The sequence below is a fragment of the Tamandua tetradactyla genome, chromosome 4 (genome assembly GCF_023851605.1).
Source record: "Tamandua tetradactyla isolate mTamTet1 chromosome 4, mTamTet1.pri, whole genome shotgun sequence".
NCBI lineage: Eukaryota > Metazoa > Chordata > Mammalia > Pilosa > Myrmecophagidae > Tamandua > Tamandua tetradactyla.
In genome coordinates this window covers 62,899,201-62,919,120 of record NC_135330.1, presented here as the reverse complement: position 1 = coordinate 62,919,120, position 19,920 = coordinate 62,899,201, and the positions used below count along the sequence as shown (strand labels likewise).

The following is a 19,920-nucleotide window of genomic DNA, read 5'->3' as shown; positions in this document are numbered from 1 at the left end:
TGTAGAACATATTTCAGACTTGGACATGGGTTACAATTTCACAATTTTAGCTTTTTACTTCTAACTGGAGTAAATACTGGAGACTAAAAGAGATATCAGTTTAATGATTCAGCATTCATATTCATTTGTTAAGTCCTATCGTCTGTGTATAATTCCACCATCACCTTTGATCTTTCCATACCTCTCACTGGGGTTGTTTAGGCTATGACCCTTTAGGTTCATTTGATGAAGACAAAATCTACACTGAAATCCTTGCTTGGCAAGCTCAGTTTCTCTCACTCTTCAGTAATTCCCTTAACTAGTTGTCCAATACAAATTTCTAACAACATACTTATAAGTCCTACTTTTAATTAAAGGTCAGTTGTGAGCCTCATTTTAACATTTTACAAAATGCATTCCGGGAAAGTTTATCTTATATATATGTTCCCTCAATTAAAAAAAAGAAAGAAAGAAAGGGCAACTAAAGAGACAATGAAAATTAAATTTAATGTGTTGTTCTGGACAGCGTCTAATAAGGGAGGACAAAAGGCTCAAAACGACATTACTGGGACATATGAAAATTTGGGATATTGACTGTAAGCTTTATATCAATGTTAAATTTCTTGAATTTGATAACTATTCTTAAGATAGTTGCATAAGTGAATATTCTTTTTAAGGAGCATGATTTTTACAGCCTACATTCAACTGTACAGAAAATAGATTGACAGGTAGGTAGATGAATTGAGAGATAGATAGAATGATTTGGCAAATGTAGAAAAATGTTAAGATTGCTAGATCTTGGGGCGGGCCGCGGTGGCTCAGCGGGCAAAGTGCTTGCCTGCTATGCCGGAGGACCTCGGTTCGATTCCCGGCCCCAGCCCATGTAACAAAAACGGAGAAACAGAATACAATAAAACAAGAAAATGTTTAAAGATGTTTCCCTTTCTTCCTTCCTTCCTTCCTTCTATCCTTCCTTCCTTCTCTCTGTCTTTAAAAAAAAAAAAAAAAAAAAAAAAAAGATTGCTAGATCTTGGTATCTGGCGGGAGATATGCTGCAGTTCTTTCTGTGGGTTTTATATTATTTTTGAAACTGTAAATTTGAAATTATTTTGGAAAAAAAAAGAGAGAGAGCGAGAACCAAGGTTGGGAGACCAGTTAGGTGGTGATTATTTTTCAGTATTAGGTTGGTAAGTGCTAAAACAGAAAAACTTATAAGAGATTTAGGATCAGTTCAGAGTATGAATGGGAAGATTATATTTTTAACTTGATATGGGTGATAAACAGAAAAGAAGCTAAAAGACGACTCCAAGGTTTTGAGCTTGAGTGGATGGGGAATGATTGTACCATTGCTACGGAAAATGGAAAAGTAATTGCAGGTCAGTTATTTTTATATATATATATATTAGATTTAGGATATTAATTTTTTTTGAGGAGGGTCTTAAACATTTTTATTCTAGTAACATATAAACAAACTGAAACTTGTCCCTTTAAACAATTCAAATATATAATTTAATGTTCATAATTATATTCACAAAATTATCATCACCAAGCATAATTAAAACCTTTCCATCACCCAAATAGAAACTCTGTACCAATTAAGCATTAAGTCCCCATTCCCTATACCCACCCAAACCCCTAGTAACCTGAATTCTGGTTTCTGACTTTTATGAACTTGCTTTTTCAAATTATTTCATATAAATGAGATTATATAATATTTTTCCTTTTGTGTCTAGCTATTTTATTCACAGTGTCTTCAAGGTTCATCCACATTGTTGCACCAGACAAAGCTTCATTCCTTTTTATGGCTGAATAATATGCCACTATATGCATATACCACATTTTGTTTATCCATATTTCTGTGAGTGGACATATGGGTTGCTTCCATCTTTTGGCAATTGTGAATAATGCTGTTATATTACCATAAACATCAGTGGGAAAATATCTATTTAAGTCCTTGTTTCCAGTTATTTTGGGCACATACCTAAAAATGGGATTGCCAGCTCACATTCAATATTTAACTTTTTGAGGAACCACCAAACTGTTTTCCACAGCAGTTGCACCATTTTACATGCCCACCAACAATGAACAAGTGTTCCTATTTCTCTACATCCTCTCAGCACTTATTTTCTATTTATTTAACAATAGCCATTCTAGTGGGTGTGAAGTTATATCTCTTTGTAGTGTTGATTTGCATTTACCTGATGAATTATGATGTTGAGCATCTTTTCATATGCTTGTTAGCCATTTGTATTTCTTCTTTTGAGAAAGGTCTATATAAGTCATTTGCCCATTTTTTAAATTGGGTTGTTTGTCTTTTTGTGGTTGAGTTGTATGATTTCTTACCCTTATCAGATGTGTGGATTTAATTTTGATGAAGTCCTATTATCTATTTTTTTCTTTGGTTGCTCATGCTTTTGGTGTAAAGTCCACAAAACCATTGCCTAACACAGGATCCTGAAGATGTGTCCCTATGTTTTCTTCTAGGCGTTTTATAGTTTTGGGTCTCATGCTTAGCTCTTTGATCCATTTTGAGTTAATATTTGCATATGATGTGAGGTAGCGGTCCTCCTTCAGTCTTTGGCTTATGGATACCCAGTTCTCTCAGCATAATTTGTCAGAGAGTCGTTATTTTCCAATTGAGTGGACTTGGAACCCTGTCAAAAATCATAGCTGTGAGAGTCTGTTTCTGAACTTTCAGTTTGATTCCCTTGGTGTATTTGTTTGTCCTTGTGCCAGTATCATTCTGTTTTGATTACTGTAGCTTTGTAGTAAGTTTTTAAATCGAAAGTGTGCATCCTCCAACTTCAGTTTTCTGTTTCAAAATGATTTTGGCTATTCAGTGCCCTGTACCCTTCTCTATGAATTTAATGATTAGCTTTTCCATTTGTGCAAAGAAGGCTGCTGAAATTTTTAGTGGGATTGTGTTGAATCTGTAAATCACTTTGAGTAGAAGTGCCATCTTAACAATATTTACTCTTCCAAGCCATGGACATGGGATGTCCTTCCATTTATTATGTCTTCTTTGATTCTTCCAGCAATGTTTAGTAGTTTTCAGTGCAGAACTCCTTTATATCCTTGGTTAATTTATTCTGAGATATTTGATTCTATTAGTTGCTATTGTAAATGGATTTTTTTCTTGAGTTCCTCTTCAGATTGTTCATTGCTAATGTATAGAACACTGATTTTTGCATGTTGATCTTATACCCTACTACTTTGCTGAATTCATTTACTAGCTTTAGTAGCTCTTTCTGTGGATTATTCAGAATTGTCTATGTATAGCATCATGCCATCTGCAAATAGGGAAAGTTTTCCTTCTTCCTTTCCAACTGGATGTTATTTATTTCTTTTTCTTGCCAAATTGCTCTGACTAGGACTTCCAATACAATGTTGAGTAGCAGTGGTGACAGTAGGCATCCTTGTCTTCTTTCTGATATCAGAGTGAAAGCTTTCAGTCTTTCACCATTGTGTATGATGTTAGAAGTGGGATTTTCATATATGTCCTTTATCATGTTTAATATTTTCCTCTACCATTTTGCCTTTTGTATTATATATATCATATCTGACTTTCCTTCTTTCTACACTCTTCTCCATACCTCTCTCTTCTGTCTTTTCGGTTCTGACTCTAGTGCTCCCTTTAGTATTTCTTGCAGAGCTGGTCTCTTGGTCACAAATTCTCTCAGTGACTTTTTGTCTGAGAATGTTTTAATTTCTCCCTCAATTTTGAAGGACAATTTTGCTGGATATAGGAGTCTTGGTTGGCAGTTTTTCTCTTTTAGTAATTTAAATATATCATCCCACTGTCTTCTAGCCTCCATGGTTTCTGCTGAGAAATCTACACATAGTCTTATTGGGTTTCCCTTGTATGTGATGGATTGTTTTTCTCTTGCTGCTTTCAAGATCCTCTCTTTCTCTTTGACCTCTGACATTCTAACTAGTAAGTGTCTTGGAGAATGCCTATTTGGGTCTAATCTCTTTGGGGTGCGCTGCACTTCTTGGATCTGTAATTTTAGGTCTTTCATAAGAGTTGGGAAATTTTCAGTGAAAATTGCTTCCATTAGTTTTTCTCCTCCTTTTCCCTTCTCTTCTCCTTCTGGGACACCCACAACACGTATATTTGTGCGGTTCATATTGTCCTTGAGTTCCCTGATACCCTGTTCAAATTTTTCCATTCTTTTCCCGATAGTTTCTGTTTCTTTTTGGAATTCAGTTGTTCCATCCTCCAAATCACTAATTCTATCTTCTGTCTCTTTGAATCTATCATTGTATGTATCCATTGTTTTTTCTATCTTTTCTACTTTGTCCTTCACTTCCATAAGTTCTGTGATTTGTTTTTTCAGTTTTTCTATTTCTTCTTTATGTTCAGCCCATGTCTTCTTCATGTCCTCCCTCAATTTATCGATTTCGTTTTTGAAGAGGTTTTCCATTTCTGTTCGTATATTCAGCATTAGTTGTCTCAGCTCCTGTATCTCATTTGAACTATTGATTTGTTCCTTTGACTGGGCCATATTTTCAATTATTTGAGTGTGATCCGTTATCTTCTGTTGGCGTCTGCGCATTTAGACAGATTTCCCTGGGTATTGGATCCAAAGTTTGGAAGATTTTTCTGTGAAATCTCTGGGTTCTGTTTTTCTTATCCTGCCCAGTAGGTGGCGCTCGTGGCACACATTTGTCTGCAGGTCCCACCAGTAAAAGGTGCTGTGGGACCTTTAACTTTGGAAAACTCTCGCCGTCCGGGAGGTTCGCTAGCCGAAGCGGCTTGGAAGAGTTCTAGCCGGCCCGGGGTCCGAACGCAGGGAGGGTTGCTGGCCGCCGCAGCCCGGGAAAGCGCCCGTCCGAATTTCCTAGTCGGCCCGGGCAACAAGCGTGATGGGAGGGCGCCAGCCGCCGCGGTTTCAGGGGACCGCCTCTCCAATTCTCCCAGCCGGCCCGGGAAGGGGGAAGGGAGTTACTCCGGCCGCTTGCCGCCCCGCCCGGTGAAGCCCGCGCGCCTCGGCGATCTCACCCAAGCGGCTTCTCTCAGCCAGCCAGCTGTTCCAGGATGGGGTACGCTGTCTTTTTTATCTCTGTTGTGGCTTTGGGCGCTGTTCTGTATCGTTTCTACTCCCCTAGTAGCTGTCCTGGAGAAGAAACTAAGATCCGCGCGTCTTACTAAGCCGCCATCTTCTCCGGAAGTCCTTTATCATGTTTAAGAAGTTTTCTTCTATCCTAGTTTTCCAACTGTTTTTATCAAGAAGGAGTGTTGGATTTTGTCAAATACATTTTCTGTATCAATTGAGACAATCATTTGCATTTTTTCCTCATTCTATTAATGTGGTGTATTACATTAATTGATTTTTTTGTTGACCACCCTTGTATACCTGGGGTGAATTGCATTTGATCATGGTGTATAATTCTTTTAATGTGCTGTTGGATTTGGTTTGCTAGCATTTTTTAAATTAATTTTTTAATAAAAAAATATATAACAACAAACAAATATAAGCATTCTTAACTTTTGATCATTCTGTCTACATATATAATCAGTAACTCACAATATCATCACATAGTTGCATATTCATCATCATGATCATTTCTTAGAACATTTGCATCTATTCAGAAAAAAGAAATAAAAAGAAAACAGAAAAAAATTCATACATACCATACCCCTTACCCCTACCCCCCACCGACCACCAGCATTTTAATCTACTAAATTTATTTTAACATTTGTTCCTCCTATTACCCATCTATTTTTTAATCCATATGTTTTACTCATCTGTCCATAAGGTAGATAAAAGAAGCATCAGATAGAAGGTTTTCACAATCACACAGTCACACTGCAAAAGCTATATCATTATACAACCATCTTCAAGAAACATGGCTACTTCAAGAAACAGCTATACATTTTCAGGCAGTTCCCTCCAGCCTCTCTGCTATACCTTAACTGAAAAGGTGATATCTATTTAATGCATAAGAATAACCTCCAGGATAACCTCTCGACTCTGGAATCTCTCAGCCATTGACACTTTATTTTGTCTCATTTCTCTCTTCCTCCTTTCGGTCAAGAAGGTTTTCTCTATCCCTTGATGCTGAGTCCAAGCTCATTTTAGGATTTCTATCTCATGTTGCCAGGAAGGTCGACACCCCTGGGAGTCATGTCCCATGTAGAAAGGGGGAGAGCAGTGAATTTGCTTGTCATGTTGGCTGAGAGAGAGAGGTCACATCTGAGCGACAAAAGAGGTTCTCTTGGGGGTGATTCTTAGGCCTAAGTTTAAGTAGGCTTAGCCTATCCTTTGCAGGGTTAAGTTTCATATGAACAAACCCCAAGATTAGGGGCTCAGCCTATTGCTTTGGTTGTCCCCACTGCTTGTGAGAATATCAAGAATTCTCCACTTGGGGAAGTTGAATTTTTCCCCTTTCTCACCATTCCCCCAAGGGGACTTTGCAAATACTTTTTTTATTTTTTATTTATTTTTTTGTTAGAGAAGTTGTAGATTTACAGAAAAATCATGCACAAAATAGAGTTCCCACATTAACCCTCACCCCCCGGCCCCCATCATGAACACCTTTACATTAGTTTGGCACATCTGTTACAATTAACTAAAGGATATTTTAATAATTATACTATTTTCTATAGTAGGACGTTTACAATAGTGTTCACTGTTCACACTGTACAGTCAGATGCAAATACTTTTTATCCTACTACTATTGTTGAAACATCTATCGCTCCCTTCAGTTTTGCCAATGTCTGTCTCATGTACTTTGGAGCTTCTTGATTGGGAGGATAAATATTTATGCTTGTTTTATCTTCTTGGTGAATTGACCCTTTAATTAGTATATAGTGTCCTTCTTTGTCTCTTACAATGTCTTTACATTTAAAGTCTATTTTGTCTGATATTAGTATAGCTACTGCTGCTTTCTTTTAGTTACAACTTGCGTGGAAAATCTTTTTCCATCCTTTCACTTTAAATCTATTTGTATCCTTGTGTCTAAGATGAGTCTCTTGTAAACAGCATATAACTGGATTGTGTTTCTTAATCCATTCTGCCAATCTGTATCTTTTAATTGGTAAATTTAGTCCATTAACATTCAAAGTTATTACTGAAAAGGTCTTTCTTGATTCCATCATCTTATCTTTTTAATTTTATTTGTCAGATCTATATATTCTTTTCCCTCCTTCTCTTTGTATTTAAATTACCCTTAGTGGTACTCGTGGTACTCTTCAATTCTATGTCCTCCTCCAGACCTCCCTCTCCTGTCTTTTTTTTTTCAGCTGGCAAAACTCTTTTTAGTATTTCTTGTAGGGCCACTCTCTTGTTGACAAATTCTTTTAAGATTTCTTGTCTAAAAACTTTAATTTCTCCCTCAATTTTGAAGGACAGTTTGGCGGGTACAGAATTCTTGGTTGGAAGTCGTTCTCTTTCAGATCTTGAGTATATCATATCACTGCCTTCTCGCCTCCAGGGTGCTAGTTGAGTAGTCTGAACTCAGTCTTATTTGGTTTCCCTTGTATGTAGTAGATTGTTTTTCTCTTGCCGCTTTCAAGATTTTCTGCTTCTCTTCAACATTTGACAGACTGATTAATATGTGCCTTGGGGAAAGACGTATTTGGATTTACTCTGTTTAGAGTTCTTTGGGCTTCTTTGAATTGTGTATTTATGTCCTTTATGAGGGTTGGGAAGTTTTCCCCCATCATATCCTCAGCTACTCTTCCTAGTCCTTTACTTTTCTCTTCTCCTTCTGGGACACTAGTGATTTTTATATTTGTGCGCTTTGTTTTGTCTGTCATTTCCCTACATTCCGATTCGTTTTTTCCATCTTTTTTGCCATTTGTTGTTTTGAGCCTTTGAAGTCAATTATTCTGTCCTCTGTATCACTTACTCTTTCTTCTGTCTCTTAAAATCTGGTGTTGTGTGCCTCTAGTATGTTTTTTATTTGGTCAACAGAGTCTTTAATCTCTGTGATATCTGCTGTTTTTCTATTTATTCTTTGAAGTTCCTCTTTATACTTTTCTACTGTCTTGTTGATCTCCTTTATGTCATTTGCTACCCCACTTACTTTGTTAAGTAGAGTTGTATGAACATCTTTGATTAGTTCCGATGTCTGTGTCTCCTCTGGTGTTTTAATTTGGTCATTAAGCAGGGCTATTATCTGTCTGCATTGTGATATGCTTAGTAATGTGCTGTCTTCGTGATATGTAAATATCTTGATTGATTTACTTTGAGAGTTGATTTCTTTCCATAGTCTAAGGCCTTGTGTTTGCAGGATGGTTGTACAGCAGGGAGCAGGGCACGGGGTAGGACACTCAGTGTGGTGATTTGTTTCAGGGAAGGTGTAGGCGCAGGTTGGGGATGTTATGCTAATGCTTGTGAACATGGGTGCCCAGCGGCCAGGGAGGATGTAGCTGTGCAGATGCAGTCTGGGGAACATAACCCTGGTGTGCGCTGGTCTAAGGCACAGGACCCTTTATGCGCATGTGTAGAGGTGTGGCAGCAGGTCGGCATTATGCCTCTGTGGGTTGGGGGCAGATGTGACCCGGCTATGCTGGTAGCTCTTTCTCAGAGCTGGGAAGTGAGGCTGAGGGCCATGTGCATGCATGGTTCTAGGACTGCTGTAAAGTACGATTCCCAGAGCTGAATGACGTGTTTGGGGGCCTGTGTGCATGTGTCGTCCTGGAAATGCTGTAAACAGATGCACAGAGCTCAGGGGGGATGGAATGAGGCTGTGTGACACTATGGGCAGGGGCCAGGGAGGCAGAAGTAGTCTAGGTATGGAGGTTAGTGCCTGCAGTCTTTATGTGCTGGCAACAGCCTGCAGGGAACAGGGAAGGGGAGGGGGAGGTAGTGCTTGGGAGGCATGCAGGATAGGTGGGTTGAGCTGCGCTTGGGGTGGGGGTGTGGGCTGGTATGTGCACTGGGGGGCTGGTGGTGTGGGGGGTACCTGGAGTGCGGGGAATGGTAGTGGGTGACGGGGTTTGGGTGCATGGGGTGTGGGGTGAGTCACCGGTCATGGGGCTGCACTGGTGAGGGTAGCATGCCCAAGGAACACAGCCTGGCTTACTTCCTAGTCCTGGGTTCCTGTCTGTGCACTCCCGCGGGCTCCGTGCCTCTGCGCCAGGCTCCAGCTCTCTGCCTGTCAGTTCTTCGGCCTCTGCAACCAGGGCTGCCGAAGGCTCTCCCAGGTCAGCTGCAGTCCCGAATTGCTGCCTCAGTAGCCCTCCTGTCCCTTCTCTAACTTTCCCATGGAGCAGGGCTAGTCTTGAGCTTCTCTATTCGGCCATCTTCCCAGAAGTCCCAGTTATTAATATTGGTTTAAGAGTTAAGTTACAAAAACTAAAGGACAAATACTGTATGGTCTCACTGATATGAACTGACATTAGTGAATAAACTTGGAATATGTCGTTGGTAACAGAGACCATCAGGAGATAGAAATAGGGTAAGATAGTGGGTAATTGGAGCTGAAGGGACACAGACTGTGCAACAGGACTGGATACAAAAACTCAGAAATGGACAGCACGATACTACCTAACTAATGTAATTACGTTAAAACACTGACTGAAGCTGCATGTGAGAATGATAGAGGGAGGAGGGCTGGGGACATAATTGAAATCAGAAAGAAAGATGTTAAAGATCAAGATGGTATAATCTAGGAATGCCTAGAGTGTATAATAATAGTGAAATGTACAATGTACAAATTTTAAAAATATTTTGGCATGAGGAAGAACAAAGGAATGTCATTATTGCGGGGTGCTGAAAATAGATGATAATACTTTAAGATGTCACCTCATGTGTGAGACTAAAGCAAAAAATGTTTATTTGTTACAAAATTTAGATTTTGACTAGAGCATCTCCTAATATAACTCATGTAGATAGTTTGATTGAATATCATAAGTACTTGGAATCTCAGGTAGCACATGAGATTTTGTTGGTTTGTCCAGAGTGATGCCCTGATGAATCCCAGAATGATTTGATCAGTGACTGGAAAAGTATTTGCAAGCCCCCTTTGGGGAATGGTGAGAGTGGGGAGAAATTCAACTTCCCCAAGTTGAATTCTTGATATTCTCACAAGCAGTGTGGACAACCAAAGCTATAGGCTGAGCCCCCAGTCTTGGGGTTTGTTCACATGAAACTTAGCCCCACAAAGGATAGGTCAAGTCTACTTAAAATTTAGGCCTAACAGTCACCCCCCAAGAGAACCTCTTTTGTTGCTCAGATGTGGCCCCTCTCTCCAGCCAACACAACGAGCAGTCTCACCACCCTCCCCCTCTCTGCGTGGGACATGACTCCCAGGGATGTGGACCTTCCTGGCAACGTGGGACAGAGATCCTGGAATGAGCTGAGACTCAACATCAAGGGACTGAGAAAAACCCTAGAATGAGCTGAGAATTAACATCAAGGGATTGAGAGAAACTTCTCGACCAAAAGGGGAAAGAGTGAAATGAGACAAAGTGTCAGTGGCTGAGAGATTCCAAACAGAGTCGAGAGGTCATCCTGGAGGTTATTCTTACGCATTAAGTAGATATCACCTTCTTGTTCAAGATGTAGCGGAGAGGCTGGAGGGAACTGCCTGAAAATGTAGAGCTGTGTTCCAGTAGCCATGTTTCTTGATGATGATTGACAATGATACAGCTTTCACAGTGAGACTCTGTGAATGTGAAAACCTTATGTCTGATGCTCCTTTTAGCTACTGTATCAACAGAAGAGTAGAACATATGGAATACAAATAAATAATAGGGGGAACAAATGTTAAAATAAATTCAGTTTGAAATGCTAGTGGTAAATGAAAGCGAGGGGTAAGGGGTATGGTATGTATAATCTTTTTCTTTCTCTGTTATAATTTTATTTCTTTTTCTGTTGTCTTTTTATTTCTTTTTCTAAATCGATGCAAATGTTCTAAGAAATGATGAATATGCAACTATATGATGATACTAAGAATTACTGATTGTATATGTAGAATGGAATGATATCTTAATGTTTTGTCTGTTAATTTTTTTTAATTAATTAAAAGAAGTTTAAAAAAAAAAGAGTTAAGTTAGCAAAAAATCTGAATTAATCTTGTTGGCCTCACACAGAAATCTTCCCCCTACCCTTTGTTGAATGATACACATAAGATTAGGAATTGAGCTGTGTGGCTGTAGACCTGGGCACATCTGAAGCAAGTTTACAGTCATCAACTTCCTCTCTCCTTAGATTTACTTTTCTTTAGCTTTTTAATCATAATTCCCACTGATTTATGGCTATTTCATATTTAAATACTTTTAAATATTAAAAGTATTTTAATACTGGCTATTTCATATTTAAATACTTTTAATGGTTTCTACTGCAGTTCTCCCCAAGGATGTCAGAACGATCTTTCTATATATCATTTTCGGCACATCACCACCTTTTATAAATCATAAATGACTTCCTGCTGTCTACCGAATCCAGACTTCTCTGTCTGCTTTTAAAAATCTTTCTATTCTGGTTCCACCCTACATACACACCATTTCCCAACTCTATTCTCTAATATCTTCCAGAAATAGTTTTTTTTACTGATCCACAAAATAAAATATTTTATTTTCCTTCTCCTTTGTCAAGTTCTAGTCTTGATTAATATTTACCTTTGACTTCCCAATGCCATAGTTTTTTTTAATAAACTTTTTATTTTGATTTAATTTCAAATTTACACGACAGTTAAAAAATAATATAAAATCCATACAGAGAAATCTGACAACCCCCCTACCCAGATACCCAGCTCTATCAACTTTTAACATTATGCCACTTTTGCCATATTCTTTCCACCTATTTGCACTACCTATCTATGTGTCTACCTATCTGTCTACCTGTTCATCTGTTTTCTAAACATTTGAGAGTCGGTTGTATACATCATGTTCCTTGAACACTTAATATTTCCGTATACCTTCCCTAGGAACAGGGATATTCACTTATGTAACCACCTTAAACACAGTTATCCAGTTCAAGAAATTTAACTGATATACGGCTTTCAGTCTATATTCCAAATTTTTCTTATGCCACTGTAGTATCTTTTTAGGCATTTTCTACTTCAATATCAGATCCAATCCAGGATCATGTATTTCATTTTATTGTCTCTTTAGTCTCTCTCCCTCTCTTTTTATTTTTAATTGTGGACACATATATACAACATGAGCTTTCCAATCTCAGTCATTCCCAAACATACAATTAAGTGAGATCAGTCACATTTACAATATTGTGCCACTGTCACCACCATCCACTACCAGATTTTCCCATAGTCCCAAACAGAGATCTTGCACCTATTATGCATTGACTCTGCATTCACCCTCCCTGACTTTCCTAACCTGTAGTCTACTTTTTATCTCTTCGAATTTGCATATACAATTTCATATAAGTGTAATCGTATAATTTCTGTCTCTGTGTGTTCTAGTTTGCTAGCTGCCAGAATGCAACGTACCAGAAATGGAATGGCTTCTAAAAGGGGAATATAAAAAGTTGCTAGTTTACAGTTCTAAGGCCAAGAAAATATCCCAATTAGAACAAGTCTACAAAATGTCCCATCAAAGGCATCCAGGGAAATATATTTTGGTTCAAGAAGGCCAATGAAGTTCAGGGTCTCTTTCTCAAGTAGAAGGGCACATGGTGAACACAGTCAGTTTCTCTGTCATCTGGAAAGGCACATGATGAACATGATCAGGGTTCCTCTCTCATCTGGAAGGGTGCATGGTGAACATGGCGTCATCCACCGGCTTCTTCTCCTGGCTTCCTGTTTGATGAAGCTCCCCAGGAGGCATTTCCCTTCTTTCTCTCCAAAGGCCACTGGCTGGTGGACTCTGCTTCTCGTGGCTATGTCGTTCTCTTCTGCTCTCTCTCAACCGCTTTCATTCTCCAAAATGTTTCCTCTTTTATAGGACTCCAGAAACTTATCAAGATCCACCCAAATGGGTGGAGACATGCTGTCACCTAATCCAGTTTAACAACCACTCTTGATTAAATCACATCTCCAGAGAAATGATCTGATTACAGTTTCAAACATACAGTATTGAATAGGGACTATTCTGCCTTTATGAAATGGGATTTAGATTAAAACATGGCTTCTCTAGGGGACATACATCCTTTCAAACCAAAGTCAAATAAATATGACTTATTTCACTCAGAATGATGTCTTCAAGGTTCACCTATGTCATAGCAGATCTCAGAACTTCATTCCTTTTAGGGCTGAATAATATTCCATTGCATATATATGCCATATTTTGTTCATCGGCTCATCTGCTGATGGGCATTTGGGAGTTGCTTCCACCTTTTGGCTATGGAGACGAATACTGCTATGAATGTTACTATACAAATATCTGTTCAAGTCTCTGCTTTTAGTTATTTTGGGTATGTACCTAGAATTGGGAAGGCCATGTTTGTGGTAGTTCTTTGTTTAACTTTTCGAGGAACTGCCAAACTTTTCCACAGCCACTGCACTATTTTACATTCCCACCAACCATGTACTAAATAAGGTTTCTATTTCTTTGCATCCTTGTAAGCACATGTATATTTTTGTTTTTTAAATTATTATTGATAGCCATTCTAGTAGGTGTGAAATGATAGATAAGACCACTCATTGTGGTTTTATTTTCATTTCCCTAATAGCTGATGATATTGAGCATCTTTTCATATGCTTATTGGCTATTTGTATATCTTCTTTGGAGATATGTGTATTCACTCTCTTTGCTCATTTTTTAATTGGGTTGTCTTTTTTTTTGTTGAGTTATGTGATTCAATTATATAATTTGGAAATTAAACCTTTCTCAGATATATGGGTTTTTTTTCCCATTCTGTTGGTTGTCTTTTTACTTTCTTGGTACTGTCCTTTGATGCACAAAAGTTTAAAATTTTGATGAAGTCCAGTTTATCTGTTTTTTCTTTTGTTGTTTATGTACCATAGTTGTGTTATGTTTGTGTTTGTATGTATGTGTGTGTGCATGTGTTGTAAAAAAGACATTACATAATTAGAATAAGCATACTTATAAAGTCAGAATCTAGAATATAGGTTACCAGGGGTTGGGGTGGGGCTAGGGAATGGGAAGTTAAGGCTTAAAATGTACAGGGTTCCCGTTTGGAATGATGGAAATATTTTGGTAATGGATCGTGGTAATGGTAGCATGACACTGCCAATGTAGTTAACAGCACTGAAATATATGTTTGAATGTGGTTAAAAGGGGAAATGTTTTATATATATATATGGTAATAGAATACAAATTTTTAAAAAGAATCCATGGAGCTGCACTACACAGTAAACCCTAGGTTAAACAATGGATTAATCGTACAATTATAAAAATGTGCTTCATTAGTTGTAACAAATGTTCTATACCAATGCAAGGTGGTAATAATAGGGTGGTATATGGGAATCCTGTATTTTATGTGTGTTTGTTCTGTAAACCCACAACTTCTCTAATACGGAAAAAAATGGGCATTATAAATTTGTCCTGCCTATGTAATATAGTTGTTATGAGAGATAATGGCCAATGAAAGCTTTAGAACAAATGTATAGGAACTTCTGAGATAGAAATTGGCAGTGCTGTTGCTCTTTTCCTTTCCCTGACTCGTGACTTTTCGTACCTTTTTGCTGTAGGAAAGTATGATAATTCTGTGGATGTCTACGCTTTTGGAATTCTTTTCTGGTATATCTGCTCAGGCTCTGTCAAGCTCCCTGAGGCATTTGAGAGGTGTGCCAGCAAAGACCACCTCTGGAACAACGTGCGAAGAGGTAAGAGGTATATCCTTTGTCCTAACTCCCCTGACAAGGCACTGCGGCAGAGGCATCCTCTCACCCTTTCTGGCCACACCATATCAGGACAACATAGCCAGTTAAACCATCCATGAAATCCAGAAAAGATACTCAAGTCAAGCCTTTGTTGAAAGCAACATTGTATTAAACTAACTCATAAAATCAGTCTTACATACCTTTTTTTTTCTTTAAAATTTCTGCTTCTTTAAGTTCCTGTGCTATCATGTTCCTGTTTTCCTCACAATTGCTATTAATTCTATTAGGTTCTAACCTAGATTATCGCAGTTGAAGTCAAAGCTCACTGTGTTCTTTAGCATTCTGAGCTTCAGCAGGGTAATCAACCTGTGAGCTGGTCATGTTTCTTAGTTGCCTTGGTCGCTCTCTCACTGAATTTGGTCTTATTCCTGCTCCTTTCTCTAGGGGCCCGCCCAGAACGCCTGCCTGTGTTTGATGAGGAGTGCTGGCAGTTGATGGAAGCCTGTTGGGATGGCGATCCCTCTCAGAGGCCTCTCTTGGGCATTGTCCAGCCCATGCTCCAGGGCATTATGGACCGGCTATGCAAGTCACATTCTGAGCAGCCAAACCGAGGACTAGATGATTCTACTTGAAAGCAAAGACTTTTCTCTCTTATTTTATCTCTTCCCTTTCCCCCCACCTTTGGGCCATGGAGAGAATTTGACATTTATTCATTACAGGGAATTCAAGGGAATTGGTGCTTGCTGGGCAACTTGAGACTTTCCCAAACCGAGATGACTCTTGGCTAGTCAGGAGCTGGATGCCTGTTTGAGTATATGCAGCAGTTCACTGATACCCCAACCTGTCCCTTTAGCAAAAGGTTCTCTAGGTCATGGGTAAAAACTGAAGAATGGGATGTTCTAGCCTCAGAACTGAAAACAAGGCAAATCCTATCATTGTCTGTTCAATGTGTTTGTTTCTTTCCAAGACACCAAGTGGGACACTGCAGTGGCAATAGTTTAAAAGCTATTATTTCCATGACTTCTGCTTTAGCAGAGAATAGTTTGACTCCATGCAGTGGTCAGGACCCTTAGAAAATTTGAGTTTAGTTCTGGGATGTGAGACCATAGGAACAACAAATAACTCTGGATGTCTGCTACCTGTTGTCAGGTTGTAACAGAAGCTCCACTAAGGGGGCTTGAAGCAAAGCTATGTCTTCCTTATGGTGTCAGTATGTTTACATTTGTAGGGCCACCTATCCCTGATTTATGGGGGAAGATTTCACTGTTACATCACAAAGAGGCCAAAAACAAACAAAAAACACACAAGTGTTTTTATGTAAGTATGTATTTGTATAAGCTATTGGATTTTGAGTTACTTCTTACCACAAAACAAAATGTATTCCTCTACCCTTGGGTCTTGATTTTTTTTTTCTCTTTCTCTCTTTGGTCTCAAGGTGGAGAGGCGCTCCAGATGACATGGTACTTGGGGGTGAGTGTCTGAGCGAAACTGACTTAATGTGAAGTATTTGGTGAGACCTGAGAGGCGGGAAATGATCTGGAGGCCATAGGCCTCCATACAAACCTACTGGAAGGATACCGTCTTGTTTTTTAAAATTTAAGTAAAATCAGAAATTCTTCTTTTTGTTTTTGAAACTAACACACTGACATTCTAAAAACCTGATCGATGAGCTTTTTAATCAAGGTTTCTTTTGCAATTTGTCCCTTATATTTGCCTTATTTTAAATATAATTTCTTAGAATAAAACAAGAACCGGACCAAAGAGAGCACTCTGTAGTAGTTCTATGTGGGTATACCTTATCCCATTTGTAAATGTCTGTGAAGGTTTCCCTCCCCTTGTGGGATGGTCTTCTTTTGGAGAGTTTCATTAAGTATAAGTGATCAGAGAAATCCTTATTCCTGTCACAAAAAGAGGCACAATTTAAACATTGTTACATCTCAGATCTTGACTTCAAGTCTTCCTCAACTAAACTGGTCCAAATTAGATTTAGAAAAACAGGTAGCTAATGAAATAGACAGTGGAGATCATAGCCTCCACCATCTGCCTAATTCTCACAAACTGCAATCTGTCCCTTGTGTCCAGCCTCAAAATGTGAAACAAGTTCCCAAGTGTGTGTACAAGATGAATGACAAATTTGCTCTTGAGATTTTCCAGGGTTGTTTGTGACAGAATGACCATCTCTTGAATATAACAGCATAAATGGAGTCTATAAGATTTTTTTTCATATAACCTTTAAGGTTCAGTGTAATACTTTGGCTCTCCTGGGCTCTGCTTTGATAGTGTAGTAGCCCTTCAGAAACTCCTTTAGTGCTTAAAACCTTTTTTACTTGCAAATGATAAAGTGACTGATGCAGTGTCTTTGGGCTCTATAGGCTCCATCCTTGTTTTAGTGAAATATTCAGTACTGTCTTAGAATTTTAGCCCCAATTAGCTATACTTCTTGTCACTCTATTCTTGTCAATATTAACTTGTTGCCCTTCTGGGTATACTGACAGGGTTTCCAGGAAGCCATATTCAAGTCAATAAAGGAGAGGTGAGATGTCTCGACTTGCCCCCCTCAAAAAAAGGATAAAGGGAGAAAAGAAACGTCTGTTCTATCTGAAATCTCAAGAAACGTATATAATTCCCTTTTCCAGGCTGTCTTCTAACTATAGCTATAATCAGAAGTCTGTGCTTTCATTATGGAGACCATATTCCTAATATTCTTTGGAAACAAACCAAACCTCTCTCCACATATGGGAGGTTAGGTTTTTTTCCTTCATGCAAAGTCTCACATCAGTTTATTCCCCATAGCTTACTCTGCTCTCAGATACCAGTGTTCTAGCAGATTCCACACAGTTTTGCCCTTGGTATGGGGATGGAGGGGATTAATGCTAAGTAAGAAGAGTAATTGTGTTAACAGTTCATTAAAAAAAAAGTATTCTGAGAAAAGTTGCAAAATATTCTTGAAAGTCTCCAGGCCAGCCAGAGTCCATATACAGATATTTGGGGGTGTTATTTAAATACTCAGCAGGCTGAGTGCAGAAACACATATATAAGTATGTATATTTGCTTTTATTTTATAACATTGTTAGCTAATTTTGGATTCTTTATTCCTTGGCTCCCATTATTACTAAAATGATGGAATGCCATGAAATGTACTGTATTGTATGTTACTTGGGAAGACACTAGGTATTCAGAGAAGTCTGGTAGCAGTTGGGCTCAAGACGTCTCAGCATGGCCAAAGTCCTTGGTAGTATGTACTTCCAAGTGGTGAGATGAGATTTGGCAGGGGCAGGAAGGAGAATGGCATAAAATAATCACCGTTACTTCATTCTAGTCTTTTAATCCACTTAATGAGGACAATTTATTCAGCCCCAGAATGATCACCTGGCCATTTTTTATGCACTTCGAGTCTGTTCACTCAGTTTGCTTCAGAACTGAGTGAGGGGCTTTCCGGCAGAGCAGTCAGAAGAAATGCTGGGGCCGGAATGGCTGATCCTGTGACTAGAGAGCTAGTGGCAAGGTCCTACTAGCTCATTTGGCCAAGGTTTCCACAGCCATGCCCTAGTGCCCTTGATCCTTTGTTGAGAATGGCTCATTGATTGAACAAGCCCTTCAGATTTCTGGGAAGCACTGTGCTGGTTGTTCCCAGACCAAGGAGAGTCACTTTTGACCCCATAAGCTTCAATGGGACAGACCCTAGGTGGCAGTTTCTCCTATTTTGAACACTAAGCTTCAAGAAAATAGTGGAGGAAAAGATACATTGCTACCAGGAGTAGAAATTGGGGGATTTTAGGACTCTCTCTGAGTATCTGCCAACCCTAGAATGCATTTTTATATCTTTACTTGAGCTGCCAAAGAGAGATTGTTTTTTTCCTGAAGGGGGAGAAAGTTTGGGGTGGCAGGGCTGGGAAGCAATAACTGCACTGAATGACACTTTATTTGGGGGTTATTATTTAGTACTGAGAAGCAGAAGAGAATTGATGACTACAGTAACACTTTGGGGTACAGGGACAGCCTCTACCCTTGCTTTGGAGAGACGACCTGCTTGGTATTCCATTTAGCTGACCGTGGAAATGCCCGAGTCCACACTGCAGCAGAGCAGGGTTAACGGCAGCCCCGGAAGAGTTAATTGCCAAAAGAGGAACTGCTTTCTTTGAGTTTTCAAAGCTTAATTTCTGGATTGCTGGGTCAAAGAACTCACCTTCCTTAAAGGAAAAGGTTTTATCTTTCTAAATATGTGGTAGTGTGATGTAAAAGTGGGTAAGAAAGGAGTGACTTTGGGAAACCTTTGTATTACAAATGACTTTGGGGGTTTCAAGTTGCAGTACTGTTCTTTAAAGGGTTTATTTTTTAACTTCATCTGCTTTGTTAACATTCAGTCCAGCTGAGGTGATGGAAGAGACTGTGTGTGAACACCTGACATTGGGGAGGAAGGGGTAACCTTGTCCAGAAGATTGAAAAGAAAATTGCTCTAGACAGCTTGTTGTCTTTTATCGTTCTGTAATTTTTTAAAGGGTTAATGTTTATTACAGTGTTAAATAAAAATGTAACATACTAAGTGTGTGAAAATAAAAGTGCAATAACAAAAGAAGATTCCTTTGGCACAAACTTAAGTCCTTAAACTCTCTCTCATCTTGTGCTACCTGGCTCTTTCCATAATATTGTTACAGCAAGACCATTGTAATTGTTATTTTTAAGAGACGTGATATGGGTTAAGTCTTCATTTAATGTAAGTTTGAATGGCTGGGTTTGGTTTTATAGAATGTTCTGTATATTTACTGGGACGCACAAATACCTAATGTGCTGTACAATAAAGATCACATTAACATTTAAGTTTGCATCTGTTTCACTTTCATTTTCTTTTATCTGTGGTAACCATTCCATTTTCACTGTGACTTCTGCAGTCAGATGTTTTTCAGTTTGCCTTAGGAGACACTGATGAAACATGTTACTCCCCCTACAGAGTCTTTCCTCAGGCAAGATAATCACTCATGATCTCTGGGGACTGTATTACCACTACAGAATGGTGAGGTAAGGGATGAGGTAGGATAGCCAAAGAGGGGCAAGATGGGGTGACAGAGAAATTTGTTTTTCAAAGCTTATTTTGGGTTCACACCCTTTTCTTCAGCTTCTTTTCAGCAGAAACTTAACTTATTCTGAATTCATAAAAGTGCCTACCTACTCTTTATTACAGTATGAGGGAATTTGGGATGTAATCTTTATATCGGCCTGTCTGCACTTAGAATATTTAAATTTTCT

The 19,920-nt window shown here is 38.8% G+C and overlaps 1 protein-coding gene and 1 long non-coding RNA gene across 9 annotated transcripts in view; one reads left to right on the top strand and one right to left on the bottom strand.

The window, feature by feature from the left end:
• Nucleotides 1–15,337, bottom strand: part of LOC143680937 (uncharacterized) — a 38,494-nt gene extending 23,157 nt beyond the window's left edge. Inside the window, exon 1 of the long non-coding RNA XR_013174263.1 lies at nt 14,877–15,337. This is a non-coding gene — a long non-coding RNA (uncharacterized LOC143680937). The remainder of the gene's footprint in view (nt 1–14,876) is intronic.
• DSTYK (dual serine/threonine and tyrosine protein kinase) overlaps nt 1–19,494 on the top strand; it is a 75,421-nt gene extending 55,927 nt beyond the window's left edge. For 2 of the 8 annotated variants that reach the window (XM_077157545.1, XM_077157547.1), the window contains 2 exons: nt 14,545–14,679; nt 15,121–19,494. In XM_077157545.1, the coding sequence (XP_077013660.1) occupies nt 14,545–14,679; nt 15,121–15,308 (323 nt within the window). In that variant the 3' untranslated portion in view covers nt 15,309–19,494. Of the gene's footprint in view, nt 1–10,164; nt 10,857–14,544; nt 14,680–15,120 lie in introns of those variants that run through there. The other 6 variants (XR_013174262.1, XR_013174260.1, XR_013174258.1 and 3 more) reach the window with 6 other exon arrangements.
• The last annotated feature ends 426 nt before the right edge of the window (nt 19,495–19,920 follow it).